Source organism: Cornus florida, unplaced genomic scaffold (genome assembly GCF_030987335.1).
Source record: "Cornus florida cultivar Cherokee Brave unplaced genomic scaffold, ASM3098733v1 CherokeeBrave_3.0.0_Hap2_Chr09, whole genome shotgun sequence".
Classification (NCBI taxonomy): Eukaryota; Viridiplantae; Streptophyta; class Magnoliopsida; order Cornales; family Cornaceae; genus Cornus; species Cornus florida.
The window spans coordinates 36,429,258-36,456,826 of NW_026775579.1; the positions used below are offsets into that span (position 1 = coordinate 36,429,258).

General features: G+C 39.1%; 1 protein-coding gene across 1 annotated transcript; it reads left to right on the forward strand.

The window, feature by feature from the left end:
• The first annotated feature begins 7,158 nt into the window (after window positions 1–7,158).
• Window positions 7,159–27,038, forward strand: LOC132273677 (uncharacterized). The gene is made up of 5 exons (XM_059774679.1): window positions 7,159–7,321; window positions 8,320–8,480; window positions 19,435–19,486; window positions 22,464–22,530; window positions 26,751–27,038. The coding sequence occupies exons 2-5, from the start codon at window positions 8,325–8,327 to the stop codon at window positions 26,839–26,841; spliced, it is 366 nt and encodes a 121-aa protein (XP_059630662.1). The 5' UTR covers window positions 7,159–7,321; window positions 8,320–8,324; the 3' UTR covers window positions 26,842–27,038.
• The last annotated feature ends 531 nt before the right edge of the window (window positions 27,039–27,569 follow it).

Here is a 27,569-nt window from a genome sequence, read left to right on the forward strand (position 1 = left end):
TTTAGCCGTTGTCTCTCAACTCTTAAGTTTGCCACCCTCTCTTTTTGCATTTGCTAATCAAGGTCTGTAGGGGAAGAGAAAATACAAAAATCAAACAACAGAAGCAGGAGGTGGTGTTCGTTGCCTTTAAGCACCGGTCGTCGTCAATAATGGCCGGTCGTTGCAGATGGATGAGAGAGAAAGAGATACGGTCATTGCAGATTTTGGCAGAGCAAGAGAGAGACGGTCGATTTTGGTAGAGCAAGAGAGAGATGGCAGGCAACAAAAAAGGCAAATAGCTATTGCTATTTGTTTTGTTAGATTTGGCACCAAAAATGGCAAAGACAAATTTTGGAAGGTGATATAGCAGTCCATTGGAGGACCTAATTTTAACTTACCTGTTATATTTTGAATTGACAACCCATATGACAGGTGGAGATGCTCTAAGACATTCTAGTGTTAATATGATCTCATAAATCTAGTGATCTAGCTAGCAAACCTATAGGATCTGTGAAACATTCTATGGTTCATTATTTAGTTCCTTTAATTTCCATATCTAGGTTCTTTGGCTTGTAAGTATGGGTGCCCTCTTTATAGTCAAAGTCTCCTTCCATCAATAGGTTTATAAGACTATTGAACTACATTTGATTTGATTCTTCTTGTAAACAAGATATGTAGCCAACCTAGGGACTTTCCTAGGCTCCGTTATGCCATTCCAAAATATTCATTTTCCAAAAATTTCATTATTTATTTATTTTTTTTTAATTTTCCATGGTAAAGACAACCACAACACAAGCAACCGAAAAACCAAGACTAACTAAGACCCAACATCTGTCTCCACAAAAGGAACGACGGAAGGAGGAAGAGAAGACAACAACTGATCCGACACAAGCCCTGATCGTGAAAGAGCGGCCAAAGCATGAGCCACTCGATTACCCTGGCGACGAACATGAGTCAACTTAGCAGATGAAAACCGCCGCAAGTCCCGATTAATGTCAAAACTAACATAAGCAATTTCTGATGGACAAGACACTCCATATAACACCCCATCCACTACAACTTTGGCGTCCGATTCAAACCATAAGTAAGAAAAATCCAAAGCAAAAGCACAAAGAATGGCATACTGACACACCAACGCTTCCGCCTCCAAAGCTGAAACAGCAGAAAAGGGACGAAAAAGAACAACACAAAGCACAACTCCTCAAAAATCCCAGAAAATAGCGGCACCACACCCTTGCAAAGACTGCCGACAAAAAGAAGTATCAAAATTACACTTAACAAATCCAGATGGAGGAGGACTCCACGAATCCACCAACGCATTAGCCGACCCTGGAAGCACCGAAGAACAGAGCGATCGAGCATCATGAAACTCCCAAAAATTAGCAACAGCCTTCTGCACCACAACCTCAGGCCTCTATAAAAACCCTTCAAAGACCAACCGATTCCTGGCTTTCCAAATATTCTAAATACAAAAGGAAATCAGACTAAGAACATCCGCAAAGTCCGAAGAGAGCATAGCCTTATGCACCAGAAAACTCCAACCTACCCGGAACGAAGAAAAAGAAGAATCGAAAAAATCAAAAAGCATCGGAGATAACTTCCACACCTGAATAGAATGAGGGCAAGAAAAAATAAGATACACCACCAACTCCTCCTGCAAACCACACCGAGGGCAAAAAGGGGATACCTCACACCCTCGATCCAGCAAAGCAACGCGAATTGGCAAATCATGAAAACAACATCACCAAAGAAAGTATTGCACCTTAGACATAGTACGGCATCGCCAAATAGAAGGTCAAGTAGCAGTAGTAGAAGCAACCCCCAAAGAAGGAACCATGGAACTAGCCAATTTATAGGTCGGTCGCACCAAAAACTTACCCGACCTCTCTGGAGACCAAATGACCTCATCAGGCTTATCCCACCGACTAATATGGATTTTTAGAATTTCCTGCACCATAGGGGGAGAGAAAAACTGAGACAAAACATCCACCTTCCACGAAGACGTAACAGGATCAATCAGCCCTACCACAAAAGAAAATGGAGTAGGAACCGGGGTAGGTGGCATTTTATGTGGAATCGTAAGGACCAATCATCATTCCAAACATGCGTGGAAATACCATTCCCAATCAACGAGCGGACCCCCTGTCGTAACAAGGCCTGAGCAGACCAAAAACTATGCCATCCCCAAGAAGGATTATATCCCAAAGAAGCATCCAAAAACGACAAAGAAGGAAAATACTTGGCTTTAAAAAGCTGGTATAGCAGCCCATGTTTCTGGATCTGAAAATGCCAAGCATGCTTCACTAAAAGAGCTAAATTGAAAGCCTCTAAATCGCGAAATCCAAGACCACCCAACGGTTTACTCCGGCATAGTAGATTCCAATGAATCCAATGAATTGCCCAAGATTTATCTTTATCACACCACCAAAAAGAACAAATATGCTTCATCAAATCTTGGCACAACGTAGTGGGAAGCTTAAAAGAAGACATGACATACGTAGGCAAAACACTCAATACTGCCTTAATTAACACCTCCTTCCCATTCGTGGACAAAGATTTCGCCTTCCGAAAAGATAACCGGTCCTATATTTTAGTCAGTAAGAATTGAAACACATCCCACTTGGAACATCCCAAAATGGCCGGCACCCCAAGATACCGACTATGAAACCTCGACAACGGCAATCCCAAAGAACTACTAATAGATCGCCTCAAGGACATAGGAGCATTTCATGAGAAAAAAAACAGAGGATTTACTAAAATTCACTTGTTACCCAGAAGCGTGTTCATAATCTGCCAAAATATGTTGTAGCACAGAAACTTCCTCTGAATCAATAGCACAAAACACAATAGAATCATCAGCAAAAAACAGATGAGACATGGACGGAGCGTCCCGACAAATACGAACACTAGATAACAACCGAGCTTATTGGGCCCGCAAAATAGCCAGCGAAAGAGCTTCAGCACAAATAATAAACAAATATGGGGATAGAGGATCGCCTTAACGCAAACCCCTGAACTGTTGGAAAAAGCCCACAGAACGCCCATTAATTTTCAAAGAGTAAGAAACCGTGGAAATGCAGGCTGTGATCATGTGAATCCAATGGGCATTCAAGCCCAACTGGGCCAGCATAAGAATTAAGAAATTCCACTCAAGCCGGTCATAAGCTTTACTCATATCAAGTTTCAAAGCCAACTACGTCTTGCCCTTACGCTTATTTTTTAAATAGTGTAAAATTTCATGAGTAACTAAAATATTATCAGTAATATGACGACCCACCATAAATGCACTTTGAGAATCACTGATAAAGGAGCCAATGATCCCTTTCAAACAGTTAGTCATTATTTTCGCAATAATGTGATAAGACACATTACATAAAGAAATGGGTCTGTAATGACTAACCTGGATCGAAGAGGAAATCTTAGGAATTAAAACAATATTAGTGTGATTAAAACTGGATAGCAAGTTCCCCGTAGCAAAAAAACTAGAGACAGCCCCAACAATATCCCTTTTAATGATTTCCCAATATTTCTGATAGAATAGCGGTGTCATCCCATCCGGTCCAGAAGCCTTCATCGGTTGCATGGAAAAAAATAGCCTGCTTTACCTCCAATTATGTCGGAGGTAACAACAGATCAGTGTTCATCTCAGTAGAAATCCGGATAGGCATATACCTCAAAAATTGCTCAATAGTCGAAAGATGGGAAGACTGAAACAATCCTTGAAAATAACTCAGAAAGACCGACTGAACTGCCGTCTCCTTAACCACCCATTGATGCCCAGCATCAAAAACTCCCAAAATGGTATTGCAGCTTCGCCGCCGTTTAGCAGTGACATGACAAAATTTAGTATTACAATCCCCCTCTTGTAACCAAAGAAGAAGAGACTTCAGTGTCCAATACAATTCTTCCTCCGACTAACAGGACGTTAAAGCATTTTCCAATTAAACCACTTCAGCATGGCAATAATTAGAAGTGCGAGCTCGCAACTCGTGAAGCCTAGCCACTGTACGATCAATTTGAGCTTAGGAATTAAGATTATGATGCTTAGCCCAATGAATGAGATCAGCCTTACAATGCTGTAATTTCTTAGCCCACTGAAATTGAGCCGAACCACTAAGCGGAGTAGACCAAGCCGAATCAATAAGCTACCGACGGTCATCCAAGAATGTCCAACGAGCATCAAAGTGAAATTGCCATTTTCGAGACCGACGCTCAGGCACAAGGGTCAGAAGCAAGGCATAGTGATCAGAGCCTATCACAAAAAGATGGGATAATGTAGCCCGAGGAAAAGTAGAAAGCCAATCCTTAGTCACTAACGTATGATCCAACCGTTCCTGAATATTAGCGAACCCATCTCTCTGATTAGACCAGGTAAATGGAAAACCCACATACCCAATATCCACCAAAGCACAACGATCAATCAGTGTACGAAAAGACCGAAGTTGCCACCCACGCCTAACTCAGCCCCCATGCTTTTCGGATGGATGCAAAATATCATTAAAATCCCCAATAAAAATCCACCAACCCGACCAAAAGTGGGCACTATGCATAAAATACTCCCATTGCGGCGCCCGTTCCCGTTCAACCGTACTGGTATATAGAAGAGAAAAATACCAAGGGAGTTGATTAAGGGACAGAACAGCAGTAGTAATAGAAAAACAAGTTTTATCGACCATCCTTAGCTGAACATTATCAGTCCACCAAAGGGTAAGAGCACCGGCAATCCTGTTTGGTTCAACCACACACCCATGAGAAAAGCCCAACAACCGTTGCACAACCAAAGTCCGTCGCAATGATTTGGTTTCAAGAACACCAAGAATATCCGGGCAATATTGATATTTTAAACATTTAAGTTGCTGAACTGTAGAAACAGACCCCAAACCACGGCAATTCCAAGCAATAATATTTGGACTAACATTATGAGAATTAGAAAAACAAACAGGGAGAGCAGTAGAAGGCGAAACAAAAGAATCAAGGTGCCGTAGCCGACCAGAGGAACTCTCTATATGAGGCCGGGAAGAAGAACCCCGCTGGGAATGCATGAACTCGTGAGCCATCACTGGAAATAAACGGCCAAGTAAAAAACGTGGACCGACAGACCACAGCCCAACAACCCAACAACCAAAAGCCCATGCCACAGAAATGAGGTCGAGAAGCAATCGAAGGCAGCCAAAAATGGATGAACCAGAAGACACCACGTGGCCACCCCGGAACCACAAAAGCAATGCCGTAGACAACCCCACGGCCAAGCAACACCACCGTCCGATCCACTCCAGCCGACCCCGAAAGCAAGCCAAAAAGCACAAAAAAACACCACGCGGAGAAATAGTCCCACAGACCAATCCCCAACACACCAAATCACAAACAACCAATAAGCCGTAGGCTGTGCGAACCCCCGTACCAAAGTAGTTCAGCCAAAATTGGATGAACAAACCCCAGACGAACAACCCCAAAAATGGAACAAGCAAATCCCCGAGCGTCACAACGAGCAAACCTAGAAGAGCACACAACCACAGATTTGGAACCACATGAGCATCAACGTGAAGATCTGAACTACAAACCCACTCACGTGGCGTGAACGAACAAAAGAAAATGAGACGCACACACTCTCATGAAAAGAAAGAACTCTCACGGACGGAGAGAACGTTGAAAGACCAAACTGAACCTCCCAAAAATTTCATATTTAAGCATTCCTTTTAGGATCTAACATCTTCCCTACACGTAACCATACTCCGGAATCTATTAAATTGGTTCTCACAGTAGTTAGTAGTTATACACATTTATGGTCCATATATTTCCATAAGTCAGACTTCCTTAGGAGACATAACATACCACAAATTTAATGGCAGGTGGCAACCCCATAAACTAATAGGCCATATCCATGGTATTTGGCCATGGCCTTTTGTTGTATTAAGCCCCCTATTTCCCTCAAGTGAATTTGTATAGTCATCTTAGAGGCTAATCCTCCATTCTTCCGAGGTAATGTAGGAAACGTGTCAAAAGACGAAAGGTGCAAAATCTCGGTTGCAACAATGTACTCAAATGACACATACACTGGCAACAAAGGCATGCATATACAACCAAACACACACGAATGATAGAACGTCATCAGTGCATGCATATACCAACAAAACACTAATCATGTCAATATATAACACATACATAAACCAATAATTTTATTACTTAAAAAACCCTGATTAGGTTTAAAATTAGCACAAACTGAAAACAAAACTTAATTAAAGACCATATTGGGCTCCAAAAATCGGTTGATTATAACAAAAGCTCTATTTTTTTCTGGAGTATGAAGGACCCACATAGAATTTATGAAACAAGTGGTTGACTCCTTTATTAAAGAAAGGATATGAAAAATAAGCCGGCAACAAGAATCTCGACTTTAAAAATTATAAAAAAAACAAAACAAATCATATAGGACTCACAAATTTGAAATAAAAAATCCTAATTTTTAAAAACATACCGGTGCGCTTGGAATCCACAACATGCTTAGAAGAAATCCTAGTAGAATAACCACAAATCGCTACGAATTCAATAAATATGCACAAAGAGAGATTGTGTATATGTAGAGTGACTGGAAAAGTAGAAACAAGACCAGAGGGGTGGTAAACAAACAATAAAGGGTTATATATTCACATTATAGGGGCATTTACAGAAAAAATTATTGCATTGTCAAGCCCAATAAATATATATATATATATATATATATATATATATATATTTTTTTTTTTTTTTTCAGAGGGCCAATCAATACTTAACACATCAACAAAATGTGTCAGAATGGTGTAAGATTTATTCAATTTTTGCTGATGTGTCAAGTACTGGTTGGCTGAGACCAATAATTTCAAGATTATGTAACAATTTCTAAGTGTTTAAGAGAAGACATGAAAATAAATCATTTTATAAAATTGGTTCCACTTACTTTTGAAAATCGCTCTATTATTACAAAGAAATTTAAAAAATGGTATAAATTAATTTGGTCCTCCAAATACCAAATGGTCGAGAATCATTTAATAATTTCTCAGCAACTAATTGCGATTTTCATTGGTTTTATAGTAATGCGTCCATTTAAACGATAAACTAATTTATGTACCTATTATTTTTTCAAGGGTATTAGAGTAATTTAATTTATTATCATTATTATTATTTTTTGGCCTCAAAGGTCGTTTAATTCTCTCTGATATCTCACTCATTTTCTCTCCCGTCCCTCACTGATCTCTCTCTCGGCGCAACTCCAAAGCCCAAAAAGAGGTTGCCTACGGTCTAATCGAGTCCCTAACCGGTCTCTATCAACGACGATCGATAGCTGCATCCCCAAACCCTTGAAAAGGTACTGCATTAAAACCCTAGAAATTGTTGTATCTAATTAAACCCTATAAATTGGGACAAATCGAGTCCATCACCGATCTCTGTCACTCTGATCACGATCTTATCAGACAGTAAAAGATTTGGTCCTTAACAAAGGGATCAGTGGTGTGCTACTTTATTCTTAGCACCTAAGACCTTTTGTTTACACATCAGAATCTAAACCAATCTCTAGGGTTATCATACAGCAAAAAAGACGAGGCAAAGGAATGTGTCTTTGCTGTTTGCATTTTGGAAATTTGTATTAAGGCGTGTTCTGTTGATAAGTTGAGAGCGTACAATGTTGCCAATTTGCCATCTTGTTAAGTTTTTTGTAACTCTTTGATCCTTATATTTGAAATGGTTTTGATGATATTAGTACTTTGGAGATTATGTCATTTCGTTTTATGTACATATAGGGTTTGTATAGTGTTCTATATACATATTTGGTTTGGACATGCCAGTTGTTGATGTATACCGGACAAGGTTGTTTGACAAAAAGGAATATTAGAACCATATTCCTAATAGTCTAAAGGTTTCTTGGGATGCTTTCTTGATAAAAAGCAAAATTAGAACCATTTGACCCACAACAGTTCCTGATTAATTGAAGTATTCATGTTTCCTATGGTATATAGGCACTCTATTTACCATAGGGCATAAAAAGGTATAAATTGGATATCTTACAATTTCAAGTACATTAAAACTGGTTGTAGCTTATCAGTGTAGTTGGATTAAAGTCTATACGCTTAAATAAATGAAATTTGAGCTCCATATCAATATTCTTTTGGTCTTAAACTTTGTAGTACCACACATGCTTTTCTTCACCTGATTAGGTTTTATCACATCATGTTGCTTTCCTTAGTTTATCCTTTCTAACAGTTCATGGGCTTCTGAGTAGTGATTGCTATTATGACATGTTGCTGTTTTTCTAGTATTATTACTAACTATTTGATCAAATGTTTTGTCATTGTTTATGCAAACTAGAGTCAATGGCAGGGTCTGGGAGTTCCATGTTATGTTCTTTGCTTCTATTCACTGTCATTCTCTCACTTCAAGAAATGTATAGAGGGAAGTTAGCATCGTCAGAGTTATTCACCATACTTGGAGGGTTCACCAGTTCCCTCTTATTCCTAATGTTGCTAACAGTGAGTTCAAAATGCTTCTTTAAATGCTCCTCAATGGTTCTTTATCATGTGTGCTTCTACATTGATACATGAGCGTTGCACTGTTCGAGTTTATTCTGTTATATGATTGATTGATGATTTAAATATAAGTAATTTATTGTTTCATTAGATTTTTCATTCACTTACATCATTCTACATATTGGTCTTTTACATCATTAGGAACTCCAATCACACAATTATTTTTCACCACTCCAATTTATTGGAAGCCACATTCAACTTAGGCCAAATTAGTTGTTTCTTGTGCTTTATATCATTTATAATAATTATAATAGTCAAATCCTAAGTGGATCTGCTAATGAAAGTACTAGAGAGTCAGAAGCAGTCTTATTTGGAGGTTGCTCGTTTACCTCGTCTGGACCTAAAAGGAGAGGTGGAACGGATTCCTTCCTCGAGGGATCATGTGTTTAGAGTGGACACTCGCAGTACTTCCTCTCGAGAACGTGTTCTTAGGGCTTGTCTGGTTGGGAGATTTGACAGAGAGGTGGGGTCTTTGGAGAACATTGAAGATTGGGCTACGAAGACTTGGTTGATTTTGGGAGGAGTTAGGGTTAATTCTTTGCCGGACGGACTTCTGTTGTTCCGGTTCCCGTCAGTGTTGGAGGCCCATAAGGTTCTGGATTGGGGCAAGAAATCTTGGGGTGAGGCTCAACTTCTTATTGATCCCTGGTACTTTAGGGTTGGGTGTTCTGGTTTGAGATTGAGGCACAAATTCCGGCGAGTCATTCTGTATGGTCTGCCGCTGCACCTTTGGTGTCAGAAGCTCTTCGTCGCCATTGGTGACGCATGTGGCGGGTTTAGAGATGTGGAGGCCTTTGAAATGAGTGATACGGAAAGAATTGTGATCACTGTGGCTGGGGGTGGTGTGATTCCGGCGAGTGTGGTTGTGGAGGATGGAAGATGGGCGTTCAGAATTTCGCTATCTGAAGAGATTGATCCGACAATGGTTCCGCTGACTGGGACAAGTTCCGGAAAAGGTGATTCGGGCTCACCGGAGGCGTTGGCTTGCATCTCTCGTTCGGTTTACAGTCATGGAGGTGGGGATGGATCTAAGCCGGATTTCCAACAGATGGAGGTGCAGAGTAACCGGATCCAAGGTCAGGGACGTGTGAAAAGCCACGCGCCTAAGGCAAGTGGAAATGGGAAGGCTTCGTCTGGGACACGTGGTTGGAGGAGAAAGGATAACCGTTATGAGTGGATGACAGCTACCCTTCCTCGTGCCGAGTCACGTGCTTCTTTTGATTTTTTAAACTCAACTTCTTTTGGGCCGGATGGTGTTGGGCCTAGATTACGTGGGACTCATGCAGCGGGATCAAAAGTCACTGGGAAGGATTCTAATGCGTGGGGTGGGCCTGGGTCATCCATTGGGCCCAGGCGGTTCATTAAGTCTGTTAAACGAGATGGACGATCTAAGCAATCTGGGCCTCTCTTTTCCTCTGGACCGGTTCAGGTGAAGACAAGAGTGGATAAAGGAAGGTTGGTTAAATGGGGCCCAAACAACCATCTCTCAATTTCCTTCCACAGTGGGCAGCCCATCACATCTTTAGAAGCAGGTCAAAGCCATGGCATTCCAGAACCTGACTTGGTTACGTCACAGAGAGTTTTGACCTCACGTGCTTGGTCGAGGAAGGAGAAGGCGAATTGGGTGAAGGTGAGTTCGAAGGTGTTAAAAGGGGCTGGGGCTAGCTCAAAGAACTTCTGGCATGGGTCGTGCTGTCAGAATCGACTCTTGGGTAACAGATTTGAGATTCTTCAATCTGGATTTTTGGGAGATGACGAGAAAGGCGAATGTGTCTCCATTAAGAAGGATATTACATCTCAAAGTTTGCCGATAATTCCCAGTAAGAAATGGACTAGGAAGGACAAACAGAAATGGGTGGCCCGTAAGGTGTCTCATTCGTGCCCAGGTATGTCGAGTTCCTTTCATGCTCGGAAATCTGCATCTTCTTCTATTTCTGCTTCTACTCCCTCTTGCGAGTTGAATAGTAAAGGGGGTAAGATTGTTGATGGGAGGCATCATTTGCTTTCACCTGTTGTTGAGGCTGACTTGGTGGAAGGTTTGATCTCTACGGTTGGCTCGGAGTTTGGGATTGTTGGGCCGTCAGAAAGGGATGGGACGGTTTGCTTGTCTGGTGACAGGGATGTGGATCGACACTCTGTAGGGATCGCTGAGACTTGTTCGGAATTTTCCTCAGCCTCTAGATATGATTCTTCGGGGGAGGAGATGGGGAGGGCGGCTAAGTTTCGTTTGGGTGGATCGGAAGGGGTGTGTTCTTCTTTTAAAGGTGATCCAGTGGCTTGTCTGAAGGATCTTGTGTCTGATGTGGTGACTGTTTGTGTGGGTAAAGATATCCGCATTTTCCCTCAGCGAGGAATCAGCTTCTCTTTTGGTGAAGGAGTTGCAGAAGCACAGATTTTCGATCGATGACCATACTGTTGATTGTAACCCGGTCCCGGTCACACAAAGTGATGTGTTGGATTTTAAAGAGGACTGGTTATCATCTGTTGATGAAGCTGTGGAGGCCAAGGGAGGTATGGCAGATGGGAGCAGAATGGATCATGGGAGTTCTCTGGATATGATTTTGTGGGAGGAGGAGGGTTTTGCTAATTTGGGGGTGGTGGACCCTTTGGCTGTAGTTCATCCAGAGGAGATGGGCAACAAGGTGTGTAGGCAGGAAGGTGAGGACACTGGATTGGATTGGGTTAAGGCTAACATTGGGGCTACTTGTGATCTACTGGGTGTCTCATGCAAAGGAAAGCGTGATCAAGCCTTAACAATCTTTCAGGCCACGGCAGAGGGGAGAGAAGGGGAGATGATTCAATTTTCCAGAAGGAGGAGTAGGAAGAAGAAGAACCTGACTCCGGGAAAAGGGGAAAGGGAGCTTAGAAATCTGTGCTGTGATGTGAATTATGATAGGGTGAGTTGGGGGGGGGGGGGGGGGGGGGGGGAAGGAGAGGGGTAATGCTAAGGGAGGAGGGAGGGGTAAGGGGGTGAAGGGGATGATTGTTTCCTCATGAAGTTTTGAATTTTATTGTGGAATGTCCGCGGTTTGAACGATCCGGGCAAGCGCAGGGTGGTGAAGATGGCAGTGAGGAAACGGGGGGTGCACTTGGTGTGTCTTCAAGAAACAAAGATTGATTCTTTGTCTGATCGTGTGGTGAAAAGTCTGTGGGGCAACCGCTTTGTTGAATGGGAGGCATTGGATGTTGTTGGGACTTCAGGAGGTGTTCTTATTATGTGGGATAGGAGATGGCTGACTAAAGTTGATGTCTGCTGAGGGAGATTTTCTTTATCTTGTGCTTTTGTGATGGAGGAGGATGGCTTCACTTGGGGTTTTTCTGGGGTGTATGGGCCGGTTGATGATGTTGTGAGGGATGGTTTGTGGGAGGAGTTGAGTGGGGTGAAGGGGAGGTGGTCTCTTCCTTAGTGTGTGGCAGGAGACTTTAATGTGGTTAGATCCCCGGAGGAGAGGTCTACAGTTGGCCTGTGGACTCAGGCTATGATGCACTTTTCTGATTTTATTGATGGCCACCAGCTTATTGATCCCCCTTTTGAGGGAGCTTCCTTTACTTGGTCCAGTGGAAGGGAAGTTCCAACTTTCTCTCGCATTGATAGATTTTCGATTTCAGGTGAATGGGAGGAGAAATTCTCGGATGTTGTTCAGGCAGTTTTGGCTAGGGTGACGTCGGATCACATTCCCTTGGTTTTGGACTGTGGAGGTTTGAGATCTTGCAGTACTCCTTTCAGATTTGAGAACATGTGGCTTCGTGTGGATAACTTCCAGGAATTTGTCCATTCTTGGTGGGAGGAGAATCTAGTGGTGGGTACATCGAGCCATATTCTTGCCGGAAAGCTTTGAATCCTGAAAACAAATCTTAAAAGGTGGAATAAGGAGGTGTTTGGGAGCTTGGTGTGGAGGAAGAATAGGGCTTTGGCTGATATTGCGGAGATTGATCGATTGGAAGGGGAGGGTGCTATTACGGAATCTCAACGCAGTAGAAGAGCAGCTTGCCAGGCAGAATGTGTGGAGATTGCTCTTTTGGAGGAAATCTCGTGGCGTCAGAAATCTCGGGCATTATAGCTCAAAGAGGGGGATCGTAATACGAAGTTTTTTCACAGAACTGCTAATGCTAATAGGAGGAGTAATCATATTGGGCGGATGTGTGTGGATGGTGCAGTTTTGTCTTCGGAGGAGGAGGTGCGAAGTGCTATTGTCTCTTTCTATCAAAGACTTTATTCTGAGCCTCTTCGTTGGAGACCTCGTCTAGATGGTCTTCACTTCGATTCTATTTCTGCCTTGGAGAGAGATGGGCTGGAAAATCCTTTTTCGGAGGAGGAAGTGCTGAAGGCTTTAAAGAGTTGCAATGGTGATAAGGCTCCAGGTCCTGATGGTTTCAGAATGAGATTTTTGTTGGAAAGCTAGGAGGTGGTCCGGTACGAGATTATGGGCACTTTTCATGAGTTCCATTGCACGGGGCGATTTGAGAAATCGCTTAACGCATCTTTTATTGTCCTTATTCCTAAAAAGGGTGGTGCTTCTAATATCAAGGATTTTAGACCCATTAGTTTGATCGGGTGCATTTACAAGATCATTGCAAAAGTCCTTGCCTTTAGATTGAGGGAGGTCCTGGATGGAGTTATCTCTGAGTCTCAGAATGCTTTCGTTGGGGGTAGACAGATTCTGGATTCCGCTCTTATTGCTAGCGAATGTGTGGATTCTAGACTTCGTAGTGGGACTCCTGGTGTTCTGTGCAAGCTGGATATTGAGAAAGCCTATGATCATGTTTGTTGGAATTTCCTGTTCTATCTGTTGGAGAGGATGGGTTTTGGTGAGAGATGGAGGAAGTGGATTGTTTCTTGTGTTTCCACTGTCAGGTTTTCGGTGTTGGTGAATGGCTCTCCTTTGGGGTTCTTTGGCAGTTCTCGTGGGTTGAGACAGGGGGATCCTCTCTTCCCTTTTCTTTTTATTATTGTTATGGAGGCCCTTAGCAGGCTGATGAGAAGGGCGGTGGATTTGGGTTTTCTTAGGGGTTTCAAGATTGGCCCTGAATCAGTTCAGCAGTTAGAGATCTCTCATTTACTTTTTGCGGATGACACTATTGTTTTTTGTGAGGCTGATGTATCCCAGTTGAGGTATCTGAGATGTGTTTTGGTTTGTTTTCAGGCTGTTTCTGGTTTGAAAGTTAACGTGGGAAAGAGTGTGATTGTTCCTGTGGGGGAGGTTCAGGAGGTGGACACTCTGGCTGCTGTTCTAGGGTGTGGGACGCAACGCTTTCCCATCTCGTACTTGGGTTTGCCGCTGGGGGACTCGGCTAGGAGGGTGGGAAGTTGGAACCCGGTGATTGAGCGGGTTGAGAGAAGATTAGCGGGTTAGAAAAAACAATATCTGTCAAAGGGCGGTAAAGTTACGTTAGTGAAGAACACTTTGTCAAGCCTTCCAACGTACTTTCTTTCGCTTTTTCGTATTCCAGCCTCTATTGTTGGAAGACTAGAAATGCTCCAACGTAATTTCCTTTGGGGGGTCGTGGAGAAGAGTTTAAGTATCATCTTTGTCAAATGGGAATAGGTTTGCAGGCCTATTCGGTTGGGAGGGCTTGGAATTAGGAGATTGGCCCTTTTCAATTGTGCTCTTCTTGGTAAGTGGCTTTGGAGATTTGGTAAGGAAAGGCATAGATTATGGAGAAGGGTTATCTCATGTCGCTTTGGGGAGGAGAGAGGAGGGTGGTCAGTTAGACCAGTCAGGTCTGTTAGCGGAGTGAGGGTGTGGAGGGCCATTGGTAAGGGGTGGGATGCCTTTTCCAAACATATTAGATTCAGAGTTCGGGATGGAAGAAATGTCCGGTTTTGGGAGGATCCATGGTGTGATGATAGGCCTTTGGCCCTATTGTTTCCCAGGCTTTTCAGGATTGCTGTTGACAAACATGCTATGGTTGCTGACTACTATCGCCTTGATAGTGGAAGGTTGTCTTGGGATGTGCGTTTCCGATGAGCTTTTCAGGATTGGGAGCTGGATGATGTCACTGGGTTTTTGGCTCTCCTCTACGGACAGGAGGTGGAGGGGTCTGGGGCAGATTCCTTGATTTGGGTGCCTTCTTCTCAGGGGATGTTTCAGGTCCGGTCCTTTTTTGTGTGCCTTTCTGGTTTTCATGGTACCTCATTCCCATGGAAGACGGTGTGGAGGTCTAAGGCGCCTCTTAGGGTGGCCTTTTTTGTGTGGACTGCAGCTTGGAGTAAGATTTTGACTTTGGACAATTTGAGGAAGCGAAGGCATATCATTGTTAATAGGTGTTGTCTTTGCAAGATTAATGGGGAGTCGGTGGATCATCTTTTGTTGCACTGTCCTGTGGCTCATGATTGTTGGAGTTTGATGTTTGGCCTGTTTGGTATTCATTGGGTCATGCCTCGGTCATCTTGGGAGTTGTTAGATATGTGGAGGGGCCAATGGGTGGGGGCTCAGGCCAGAGTTTTTTGGAGGGCGACCCCTTTTTGTATTTGGTGGAGCCTTTGGAGAGAGCGTAATGGAAGATCTTTTGAGGGAAAGGAATCCTCCATTGGGGTGTTAAAATTTTCTATCATTTGTAATTTGTTTTGTTGGGGTCAGGGGAGAGACTACTCCTCTCTTGAGGATATTGTTGATTTTATGAGCTCTTTGAGTTCATAGGCTCCGTTTTGTCTTTGTATAGTTTGGGACGCGTTCCCCTTTTAAACGCTTGTAATACAATTTACTTATAAAAAAAAATATCATTTATAATTTGAAATATAATAAATCTTTTTAATATATTTCCATCTCAATGGCATGTAGTGGATCAACAAGTGCATACCTTCCTACTTTAGAAACACTTTATTTATTAAAGGCTAGCCCAGTGCACGACTCCATCATTGCGGGTGTTGGGAGGGTCACTTTATTTACTAATGACTGATTATAGAATATAGAACTGCAAATTAAAATATCTTGTTTGCAAGGTGTTCTACTAGCAAAGGATTATAATATACAATTGGGTATTCATATTAAATAATTGAGGAGAGGATAACCAAAAGGGTTATACATGAAATTTGCAATTATGAATTGGATTGAATTGTTTGAGGATAAATCAACTCAAAGGGCCCTACCCTCTGAATGTCCCACTTATTTAAGGTGTCGGGGCAGTAAGGCTGGAGATAGACCTAAAATTTTACATTATGTGGCACAAATTTTGTGCTTTCAGACTCAAATATCTGTATTTTTCATTAAAAATGCTCAAAAGGGGAGCACACCCACAAATTTGCTTCTATATTTATTTTTCCTTCTATATTGAAGCGATGACTAGATATATTGATTCTCTATTTTTTTATTTTTTATTTTTTTTCTCAGTGTGCTTGCTTATAGAAATTTGTCAATCAGTTGGCCATCATTGTGCACTTGATCCTTACCGTAACAGCGGTAAAATGGTTAATGAACATTAATTTGTACATGTTTATTTTATTAATAATATCTTTGTTGTCTTTTCAACAAATCTTCTATGGTTTTCATAGGTAAGAGTCATCACAACATAGGCTACTAGTTTAGATTTATATATAAAGGGACAATTTAAAAGGAGAAATAAAATTATAAATATAAGAAATATGTGATAGAATTTATTTATTTTTGATAAGTGAATATGTGAGAGAATTTAAAAGGAGAAATCAAAATTATTTTAGAGTAGGATGCTAAAAGAAGTAATGCAGTATGCAAAAGGTGAAACAAATTTATTTTGGAATAGGATGACTGTATGCATTAAAAGATGTCAAAAGATGTCTTTGGAGAATCAAAATGAACAGGACCATTGTCTAAGGAGACTTGGGCGGAATGAACGAGTCCAAAGCGTCGTAACTTATCAAAAAAAAAAAAAAAAAAAAAAAAAAAAAATCAAGTCCAAAGCGTCTTAAAAATAAAATGGAAATACTATAAAGTTTGGCAAAAAACTAAAAATAGAGAAACCTTTGAAAAATATGAATATGTCAATAAGGAAGTTTAAAAAGTTGGGAGACGCTAAATATAGATCGTATGATGATTTCTACTATAAATTAGACACATGATGGAATGAAAGAACTCTATTCACTATCTATATAAATTTGCTAAACCAAGGGAGTGGAAAACTAGATATTTTAGCAATATTAAATGCATCAAGAGTGAAGATTTATAAGGTTTCTAGTAAAGGATGACAAAATCAAAGAAAAATGTAAAAGTTACTTTAAGAAATTATTGTATGAAAATCATATAGGAATTTATGTTTAGATTAGGGATAACATATTTTTTCGCAAGTTAAAGAAGTGCGAAATTAAAAATATATTATGGAAGATGAAATTAGGAAGGACTTTAAAACCAAATGGCATCCTTATTGAGGTTTCAAAATGTTTAGGGGATGATGACATGACTTGGCTAACCAAATTGTTTAGTAAGATAGAACAACTAAGAGAATGCCTGACGAGTGATGCAAAAACATTTTAATTCCTATATAATAAATAAAGGGGAGATGCAAAATTGTTTTATTGTTGTGGTATTAAATTAATGTCATACTATGATTGGGAGAGACCCATATCCAATGTAGACCCAATGATGCACCTATTTATAAAGAGGAAGAGTTGTTTGCCTAAATGGTAAGCAACAAAGAGCGGGCCAAAGCTTCCGTGGGATGAAGTAATTAATAATATTTTAAACACAGGAAAGGGGAAGGCCAAAATTAATATTGGTAGAGCTAGTAATAAGTATATGACAACATATGGTTTGACTGAGAGATTATGGCATTAGATAGCACAGAGTTGAAAATTTGGATTCAGGTAGTTGACTCCAAGTAGTGGAAAAAATAGGTTTATTGATTCGAGTTGAATTGTTTATCAGTGTTGTCCTGTGGCCTATAAAGAAGTTATAGTTATTAGTTACTAATAAAAAATAAAAGGAGTAGGATGACAGTGTTTCATTTTTGGCATATTGTCTGTTTTTTTCATTATTCTATATAAATTCTTTATCATTCCAACCTCATAATATTCTTTGAATCATATTTGTTTTGATTACATTATTCAAGGCTGCGATCTTGTACAACATTCTGTGAAAGTCAGGTCGCTTTGACTTACATTTAAGATTGTTTTAAATTTTTTTTTTTTTAAATTTTTTTTAAAATTGCAGTTAGTTACTTATGAAAAAAAATAAAAAAATAGTTGTTTACAAACTACACTTAATTTAGGGGCCACTGAACTGGATTATCAAACAACTGCCAATATTTTTTTTGTATGGCTGCCCTCAAAAACTTACCCAGGTTCCTGGGATCCTGGAAAGCTATTCGAAAAGGATGGGATGAGTTCTCCAAACGGATCCGGTTCAGAGTTCGGAGTGGGAGAAATGTTAGGTTTTGGAAGGACCATTGGTGTGGGGAGGTTGCTTTGGCTCGCAGATTTCCTCTCCTTTTCAGGATCTCTGTGAATAAGCATGCTATGGTTGCCGACTATTATCGCCTTGATAATGGGAGGGTGGTCTGGGATGTGCAGTTTCGTAGAAACTTTAATGATTGGGAGCTTCTGGAGGTTTCAGATTTCTTGGAATTGATTTATAGGCAGGTGGTGGACGGTATAGGTATGGATATTATGGTATGGAAGGGAAACCCGAGAGGGGTGTTTGAGGTCAGGCAGTTTCACCATTGTCTCATGGAGTATCCATGCCCCACATTCCCTTGGAAAGCTATATGGAAGACTAAACCCCCGTTGAAGGTGGCCTTTTTCGCTTGGACAGTTGCATTGGAAAGCATTCTCACTTGATAACCTGAGAAGGAGAAGTCAAATCGTGGTGAATTGGTGCTGCTTGTGCAAGAAATCGGGGGAATCTGTGAACCCGGTGGCAAGGGAGGTTTGGTCTATGTTTCTGGTTATTTTTGGTGTGGAGTGGGTTCTTTCAGGATCCACGATGAATATGTTATACTGGAGAGCCGTGTCAGAGATGCTTGGAGGGCCACTCCCCTTTGCATATGGTGGGGATTATGCGGAGAAAGAAATAAGAGATCCTTTGAGGTGTAGGAATCCCCTATTTGGTCTATCAAATTCCATATTTTATCTTCTCTTTTCTCTTGGGTAAACGGGCAAGATTGTACTTCGTTGGATATTCTTTTAGACTTTGTTAATAGTTTGAGATTCTAATGTTGCCTTGGGTGACTTTTGTTTACTGGGATTGCTTCCCTCTTGAGCGCAAAACCAGGAAAAAAAAAAAAAAGAAAAGAAAAGAAAAGAAAAAGGAAAGGCTACCCACAAGAAGTTTACCATCATGCAGATACATTTTCATAAAAGCATACTTCTCATAACTTCTTCTGTACACTTCTTTTACTTGAGTTCCTTTTAAGTAGAAGGGGTTATTTATAAATAATAATACGAATCACCTCATATGCTCTCTTTAGTTACTTCCCAGCTTAAAATTTGAGGGTCTTGCGTTTGTTTCTATTAAATAGATTTCTGTAAGAGTTATCTTCCATCAAACTTTGGTCAGTTCTGGATTGGATGTCATATGTTTTTGTTTCCTTATGTGTTTTCCTTCCTCTTCTAAATATGTTTCTTTCTTCACAACTTCTTAAAATCCACTTTTCTAGATATATCATACAGCTTAATGACCTACATGGCTTTTCTCTTTGTTGAATTTGCAAAGATGTCAAGATTAGCGTGCCACAATTGGATGCTGGTCCCCTCCCCCCCCCCCCCCAACACACACACACACACACACACAAATTTTTTTTCTATGGATGTTGATTATTACGTTTTTCGTATTTTGGTGTTGTTACCTATTACTTGACTCCTAATTTGTATCTTTATATGCCAAAAGATAAATAGTAGCTTTTTTATGTATATTGATTTGCACAGACATGCTCTAGGAAGCAATGTTTTCTTTTTGATAAGTGGCTCATACGGGTGCTCTTATTGCAGTTCATTGGAAATTATCAGGAAACGATTGGCGTCAGGACTGGGTGGGGTGCTGGTGAGTATAATTTTATTTATTTTTGGTTTATTATGAATTGATGACCTCATGTTAGTAACATAGAAAAGATGGCAAGGGAAATTCATTTTCAAAACAAATCACTTTATCTTACTATTTATCCTTGACCTTTTTCTTACGTAGCTTCCATGTGCTTCCAGGAGGTAACAATAAAAGAGATTCTTAGGCATTAATAATTTGAGTAAATGGATTGAGGGATCTTTGAGATGCAAGTGAGGATGCCATCCTACTTACGGCTTCACTAAATCTCTGCTCCCTTGACCAAGGATGGGAATGCAACCATTCCAGTACTAAGAATGAAATATCTAGAATTTTTACAACAAATTTATGCAGGTGTATTAAAAAATATTTAGGGTTTTTGTAGAACTCTAGAAAGTATAACACTACGTTCTCCAGAATATTGTAAAGTTCAACACTTCTTTTCCACTGGTTAGGCTCGAGTGAGTGTGTCTTGCCCGCAAATTTAAATAGGAGCATCCGGTCTAATCCCTAAACCCATCCCTGACTTCAAGCCAATATAAAATAAAAACATACACAACAACTTTTATCGAACTGTTCCACCAACTAATAATAATAATATTCAGAAGTCCACAACAAACCCTATATGAACTAATAAAATCCCAGTCCATCAGTTTCGTGGCTTTCCTAGCTTCAAGAGTCACTCATACTAGAAAATGAACTAATATAATAAATCCAATAAAAAAGCTCCATTCTGTCACATGCCACGTCATGAGTACCTGTAGAATAAATAAGGGGTGAGCTCACAAGCTGAACAAGTTTACTGCTCACCAAATTGATATTACCTTATGTTCTCGTATATAAGAGTAACTCACAATAATTAATAATCAAATTAATCATTTTAAACCTTTCTCAATGCTAATCAATTAATATCTCATTAATTGACATATCCTGCCTCATAATAATTATTCTCTTATTAGTTGACATATTCATTCTGATATGGTAGTTAGTACCTGATTAAGTATTATATTTAATTCTAATCTCACACAAGTGCAATTACTTTTTAGACCTCAATCAGTTTATTAGTAAACCACTCGATTAATATATATATTTTTTTGGATTAGTATTAGTTTTTTGTTTGTTAAAGCATATTTTCTTGGTCAAATCTTTTTAAGTAGTTAATCCTCTCAATTACAACTTATTAGGTTTTACGTTATTAACCCCGAGCAATGGGCTAAGCCGATGGTGTAGCGCTAATACTGGAGTTCCCCTCCCAACAATCAACGATATCCAACAACCTTAATAATTAAACAATATTTTTAACTTATTAACATTTAATGGTTAACCAATTATTGTAAGTTTTCAAAGCTTAGTCTGACACTTCTGTTCTATTTCAATTTTTTTTATGTTTTCAATATAATACTAATTTTATTAACTAATTATACTTCTATAGGTGTATTTATTATGTTATATCATATATATTTTTTCTTATTTCCATTTTATTACCTTTAATGGTTTTTGAGCCTTCCAATTCATTACACATTTCCCAAAGTAGTTGACACTGATCAATTTGAATAATTCTCAGATCAATCTTTACATCGAGTTCATACTCAAATGTGATCTCATAACACATGATCTGTCAGTTACAATATAATCAACATTATCCACCAACTACGTAATGTGGGTCTCACAACCATTCAAATTAATATCCATGTCTTGTGTGCCTAATTTAGGGAGAGAGTAGCATAGGTAAAAACCACTATTAACAGTTAATCTAGGCATAGTTGTTTAAGGCGCAAGGTCCTCTAAGGCGCCAAGGTCTCTTGGAGCCTAGGCGCAAGGCCTAGCAATTGTAGTTATTGTAATAATGAATGGTATAATAATTTATTATTGTGGAATATAAAATGCATATATGACAATTATAGAACACAAAAGTGCATTGTACAGTTGGGGGAAAAAATCTAACAGCTATGCAGTGCATCTTTGTTTGATGATCAACATAAATGTAAGATTGGAAAATATAGCAAGCACATTGTATGCAATTATTATTTTAATGAAATCTACCATTCTATCCAGATATCGTCACTTGTTTGTCTGCGTTTTGCATGCATCACTTGCACCAAGCCTGTTTTTATGCACACTTATGTTTATGTCTGAAAATTCCTCACCAAGCCAAGCCTTTCTTTTTGAAGTAGTCCTCACCAAGCCAAGCCTTGAGGTTTGTGGTTTTGGCGAAACCTGCTACAGCAGCTACACCTCACCTGTAAATTCTTTTTTTTTTTTTTTGATAAGTAATACTCACCTGTAAATTCTTGGTTATCGCCAATGCCTATCTGGGTTACCAACATGATTGAAGGGTCCAAAGTTGACATGGTTTCACACTATATTTTGAGAGGTTTTTAGAGGTTGTTGGTGTCCTCTTAATTCTTAATCAAACTACTGGCAATACATAGACGTATCAGTGATGCAGATACTTGGTTGAAGAAGAATGAGGAGGTCAGGGGTATCTATTCACACTGTTTCTGATCTTTAATGGAGGAGTAGCTGCCTTTTTGTAGTTTTAATTTCTGACCTTACATGATTGTTGTGTAATGAATTCTTTTCTTGCGGTTCTCATTCGTCGTCCTCGTCCTCGTCCTCGTCCTCATCATCATTATTAGCAATATCAGTATCATCTCATCTTCTTCTTCTTAAAGTCCTTAACTGGGATTGGTTGGTTGCCAGGAATAAAGGAAAAGGCCGTCCCTTGAACTCGCATATAATGCATTACTTTTCTAAAATCCTACTGTTTCTGCTTTCAGTTATCATTCCTTCTCACATGAAGTTGTTTTCTCAATTCAAATTAATATAAATTTCATCTTAATCAGTGTCCAAAATGAATAGCTTTACAATGTGTAGCTAGTTAAGCATTGCAGCAGCTCTTTGGTAAAGAGTTCGATCATATTTATGAATTAATTAATTCCCTTGTCAAAAACATTAATTGTTTTTTTCCCCTTTGCAGTTATAGTCGCAGAAACAGTTGCTCTTATCGCTGCTAGCACTGTCCATAGAGTTTGTATCACAACATGGTAATGCTTATGCTTTAGATATTCTTTGTGTATTATTTTTAGTTACTATATATTTTTGCTTCAAAGGAAAATACTATTTTTGGTGGCTAAATTAGTCTGATTTTTTGTCATAATTGATGTGGCAAGGGTACTCTGAAAAATAAGTTGGCGTTGATGACTTGACGTTAGTTTTTCCTTTTTGAAAGTAAAATGCTTTTCATGTAGGGCTGCCCTTTCCATGGAGGGCTATTTGGCGTTGAAGGCCCCTCTCAAAGTGGAGTTCTTCGTGTGGACTTCATTTTGAGGAAAATATTGACCTAGAATAACCTTTAGAGGAGGAGAGGGATTGTGGTCAATTTATGTTACATGTACAAGAATGACGAGCAAACGGTTGATCACCTTCTTTTGCATTGTCCAGCGGCTTGAGATTGCTGGATTTTATTCTTTGGTTTGTTTGGGGTTGAATGGGTTATGCCCAGGTCTTCCAGAGACTTGGTTGAGGCTTGGAGAGGTTGTATGGTGGGGGCCCAAGTTCGTGATTTCTGGAGGGTTGAGTCTGATGGTGTTTATGGCTTGAAAGAAATACGAGATCCTTCGAAGGGAAAGAGAATCCTATAGGAACATTAAAGTTATACGTTACCCTTTTTTATTGGGTTCTAGGGAGAAATTGTAATTCTATGGAGGAGTTTGTAGATCTTATGGACTCTTTGAGGTTTTAGGGGCCATATTTGGCCTTGTGTAGCCTTTGAGGGATGCGTTCCCCTTTTGAACGCTTTTTATACAATCATTACTTATATAAAAAAAAATGCTTTAAACGACATTAGATAGGATTAGGGGTGTTCATTGGATCTGCCAATCCATGAATCCAATTTGATCCAATCCGTACGGATCAGATCAGATTTTTAACCCAATGGTTCGGTTAACAGATTATTAAAGATAGGGATTTGTTTGGGTGGTTTCTGAAGCATTATGAAAATACACTGCATTTGTTGTAGGATGTGGCTCGGACTGTGGATTTTTACTTCATATGTGCGCATTTGATTACTGTCATCATATTTAGAATTTCATTTGAAAAAAACAATATATTATATTAATTGTAGGAGCAGTCTTAATTAATAATTTTTCTCTAATTTCCAAAAAAAATGTTTTTATTAATCAGTTGGGGTAATTCTATTGGGCTATGGTTAAAAAACAAAATTATTGGTTTGTGTAGAAAAATTCAATCCTTAAAACTGACCCGATCCAATCCAATATTTCATGGATCGGATTGGATTGGTTTTGATTAAGTTTTCCCATGGATCAGTTCAGTTTCTATTTTTACTATTTCGTAGATCACGGTCGGATTAGGTTTAATGTCTAATCCAATCCGATCCGTAGTCATCCCTTAGAATGATGGATCTTGGTGCATAGCATTATTGCTATTTTATAGTGAATGAATTGCTTTGGCATTCAGTCATGATTGATGTGGCAAGGGTACTTTAGAAAATTAAATAACTTGGCACTGATATATATATTTTATTATCTTTTGATAAGTAATAATTTATTAAAAGCACTCAAAAGGGGAGTGCGTTAAAAGGAAAATGCCATAAGTCATGGTAGGTAGGATGATGGATGGTGATGCATGGCATTACTCTATGTGAAGTCATAAGCAACATAAAATAAATATTATTTTTGAATAGTAATAATGATATCATTGTTTGATATGTTGCTAGCCTTGGGCTAAATGTTCAATTTATATAAGGATTGGATTATCCAATTAAAGGAATATCAGATATGGATTTATTGAAGACATGCCCGTTGGATTATCAAATCAAATCGGATCCCATTTTCTTCTCAATGGATTTAGATTGGATCGATCTTGATCTAATCTGTTGTCAGGTCTAACTAAGTGGCAATTAATGTTGGTGTTTCGTGTCAAGTGTTTTGCAATATGGGTCAATACGAACACGACAGGGCCACCTGATTATTATTCGTTTCAACTTTCAAGGTTTACATGATGTGATTATTACATGGGTAACACGACATGATGTGCCTACCCCGTTTAATAAATGAGTCAAGACACAACATGTTTAATTAAAATTTCATACTATTAGGGCCAAATCAACACGAACAATACTTGTTTTGTGTAACAAGTTATTTCTAACACGAACACAACATGTTCATCAGATACATTAATTTAAACTGGTGATTTCTAACACGAACATGACACATTTAATTAAACGGGCCTAATGGGGTTATAAGCGGGTTGCCAGGTCAAATACGAACGACACATTTAATTAGCGTGTCAATTCGGTTTGACACGATTATGACCTGAATATGATTTAGCCAAACCAAAACTCCCTTATCCTGTGTTGCGTTTGAGTTGTGTTAACGTCTCGTGCCTAGTATTGTCACCCCTAACTAAGGCCTTGCGGCTAACAACTTTGATTTTTAAGAAAATTAAATGAACCAATGTATGTTAGGGGGAGAAGGCGAGTAGGGAAAAAACCCAAACAAACGAGATAAATCGTTTCTCAAAACTTGTTAACAGTTGAGATGTATCCAATAAATAAATAAACAATTTGTTAACCATTGAGGGAAATATTACCCTTGGAGGGGTTTGTATTAGACATGAACGGGAAGGGAATGTATTGAGAAAATCTTGAACTATCTTGATGATAGAAGACAAGAATATCATAAGTAAAAGAAAGGTGTGTGAGCTTGTATTTTTGTCACATCCAGTGATAATGGATATCTGATTCATTGACAACCTCTTAGTTTCCAATAGAAAAGACCTCCATACCAATAATGATGTAGGGAGATGCAAGGTCACTTTATCTTAAGCCTTTGGCACTGTGGAAACCCACGGAGTCGGAGTTCATTTATGCTGATATGAGTACATTAATGCAGATTTTGATCCAAGAGATGTAGAAATGGGAAAAGCCAAGAACAGCCAAGGTGTCAGGCAGAAAGTTCAATTTTATAGGGTCAAAAGCTTTGTGAATATCCGGTTTGATGGCACATCTAAAGCCTAAAGGGGCCTTGGTAGTTGCAATAATTCCTCATGAACTCATGAGCTATAAAAATGTTATCACTCTGTTCTGAATGAAGGCATATTGAGTTCCAAAATTAAGAGAAGGAAGGATTTCCTCGAGTATGGTGGCTAAAATTATAGAAACACACATCTAAATTGTGGTACAGTAAGCTATAAGTCTAAAATTCCTTCTACCATAAACTCTGGTGTTCTTTTCAGGGCAAAGGCTGAAGAGAGTTGATTTAAGTTCATTTGCAGTAACTGTAGTAATGAGATTTAAAGGTTGGGCTTGAGGGAGCTGTTTATATGTATGTATGTTTGAATTCTTTTTCTTGGAAACGATTTACTTTGAAGAAAGAGACGATCTGTGCTGAGCTTGGAAAAGAATTTCTTAGGTTGGCTTCATTAGGAAAACGCTTAAAAAACAAACTTAAAAGAGCTTCAATAGTGTTATCAATTTAAGCTTTCAGAACTCAGAAAATGCCTAATTCTTCAATAGTTCTTTTTTCCTGAAAATTATAGGGCTTTCTTATGTTTTAGTTACTATTTATCGAGGAAGGTGAAACAATTTTGTTTCTCAGTGGAACTCTGAGAAGTTGACAATAACATCGAGCAGCTTTTAACAACTTCAATGCCATATGGTTGGGACATGGTGGTAATGTCTCAAGTTATGATACATTGATCGAGTTCATCAGTTGACTCGATTACTGAAGAAAATAATTAAAAACATGTAAGATTGTTCTTTTCTGTTTTCAAGATATTGTTTTAGATAGTCGCTACTCTTCCCCCCCTCCTTTTATATGAACAAATGATATTCTAAAATGGTGGCATGAGAGATCTTTACAAGTAGGCAACATTCTACATGCAGCATACTGAGAGATAACATCACTGTTTATCACCATCATAGAACTGTAGTCACACACACACACACACACACACACACATACCCACCCTGGAAGGTAAAGAAGTACCACTAGATTACAGCCCTTGGTGAATTGTAGAGATATTATGTGGTTTTGTGCATTCAATTAGATAGATGGCCACATCAAAATAGCAAAAGAATTATTTTATGTTAAAGGAAACGATTCAGTTTGTTGTGGCATTTGAATATACGAAGATATGCGAATGCTTTTAGATTAAGCAAAAATAAGAATTATAATAAATAGGAATATAGAAAGAAATTGATATGCTTATAATGCCATACTAATGTGTTTGAATTCTAATGCAGTTTCTTATTCTCTGCTGGACTACTGTATGAGACCAGCAAGCTTTCTGGGATGATGCTTTCGAAAAGTGAATCTAAAACGAGAAGGCACTAAGTGGAACATTGCAATTCAATATAATTGGCTGGTTCCCGTTGGAATTTTTGTTACTTTTTTTTGTTTGATACCTTTTAATTTATGTATGGTGGTTTGATGTATTAGATAATGGATATGAACTATGTTTTTGAAAATCTTATCTATTAACTTTTACCTGGTAGCAGGGGCTTGATGCCGGGTGAAGAAATTGGAACCTACCTCCTCTTGCACTTTTGGGTGAAAAAACTCGCTTTCCCCTAATCTTCTATTTTTTTATTTTTTTTATTAACATACCTTTTTATAATAATCATGTCGAGAACGTATTAAATATTCCGGGGTATGGTAAACTGGGTCATACTTGGATGTGATGGAGCCCACCATCACATTCATGATCCAACGGCTTTCGCTGCCTGGGAGTACCATACCCCAGGGTATTTAATACTTTCTCAATTCTTTAGTCAAGCTGGGATAATCTCTCCTTCCACATGGGGGTGTTTACCTAGTGAAGACAGTAGCAAGAAGAGAGTAACCAGTGAAAACAGCAGTCTGCATTTATTCAAGGACTCCTTTTTTATTGACAAAGGTAGTTATGATATTTTTGTTGGAAGGTGACTTCAAGAAAAATGGAATTTATGCGGGTTAGAATATTTTTATTTTTTTTTTACTATACTCGAGCAAGACTGACAGTTTGTTATCTCACTCAATTCTTTAATTATAAATATTTATTTTATTGTAAAATACTTGAAAAT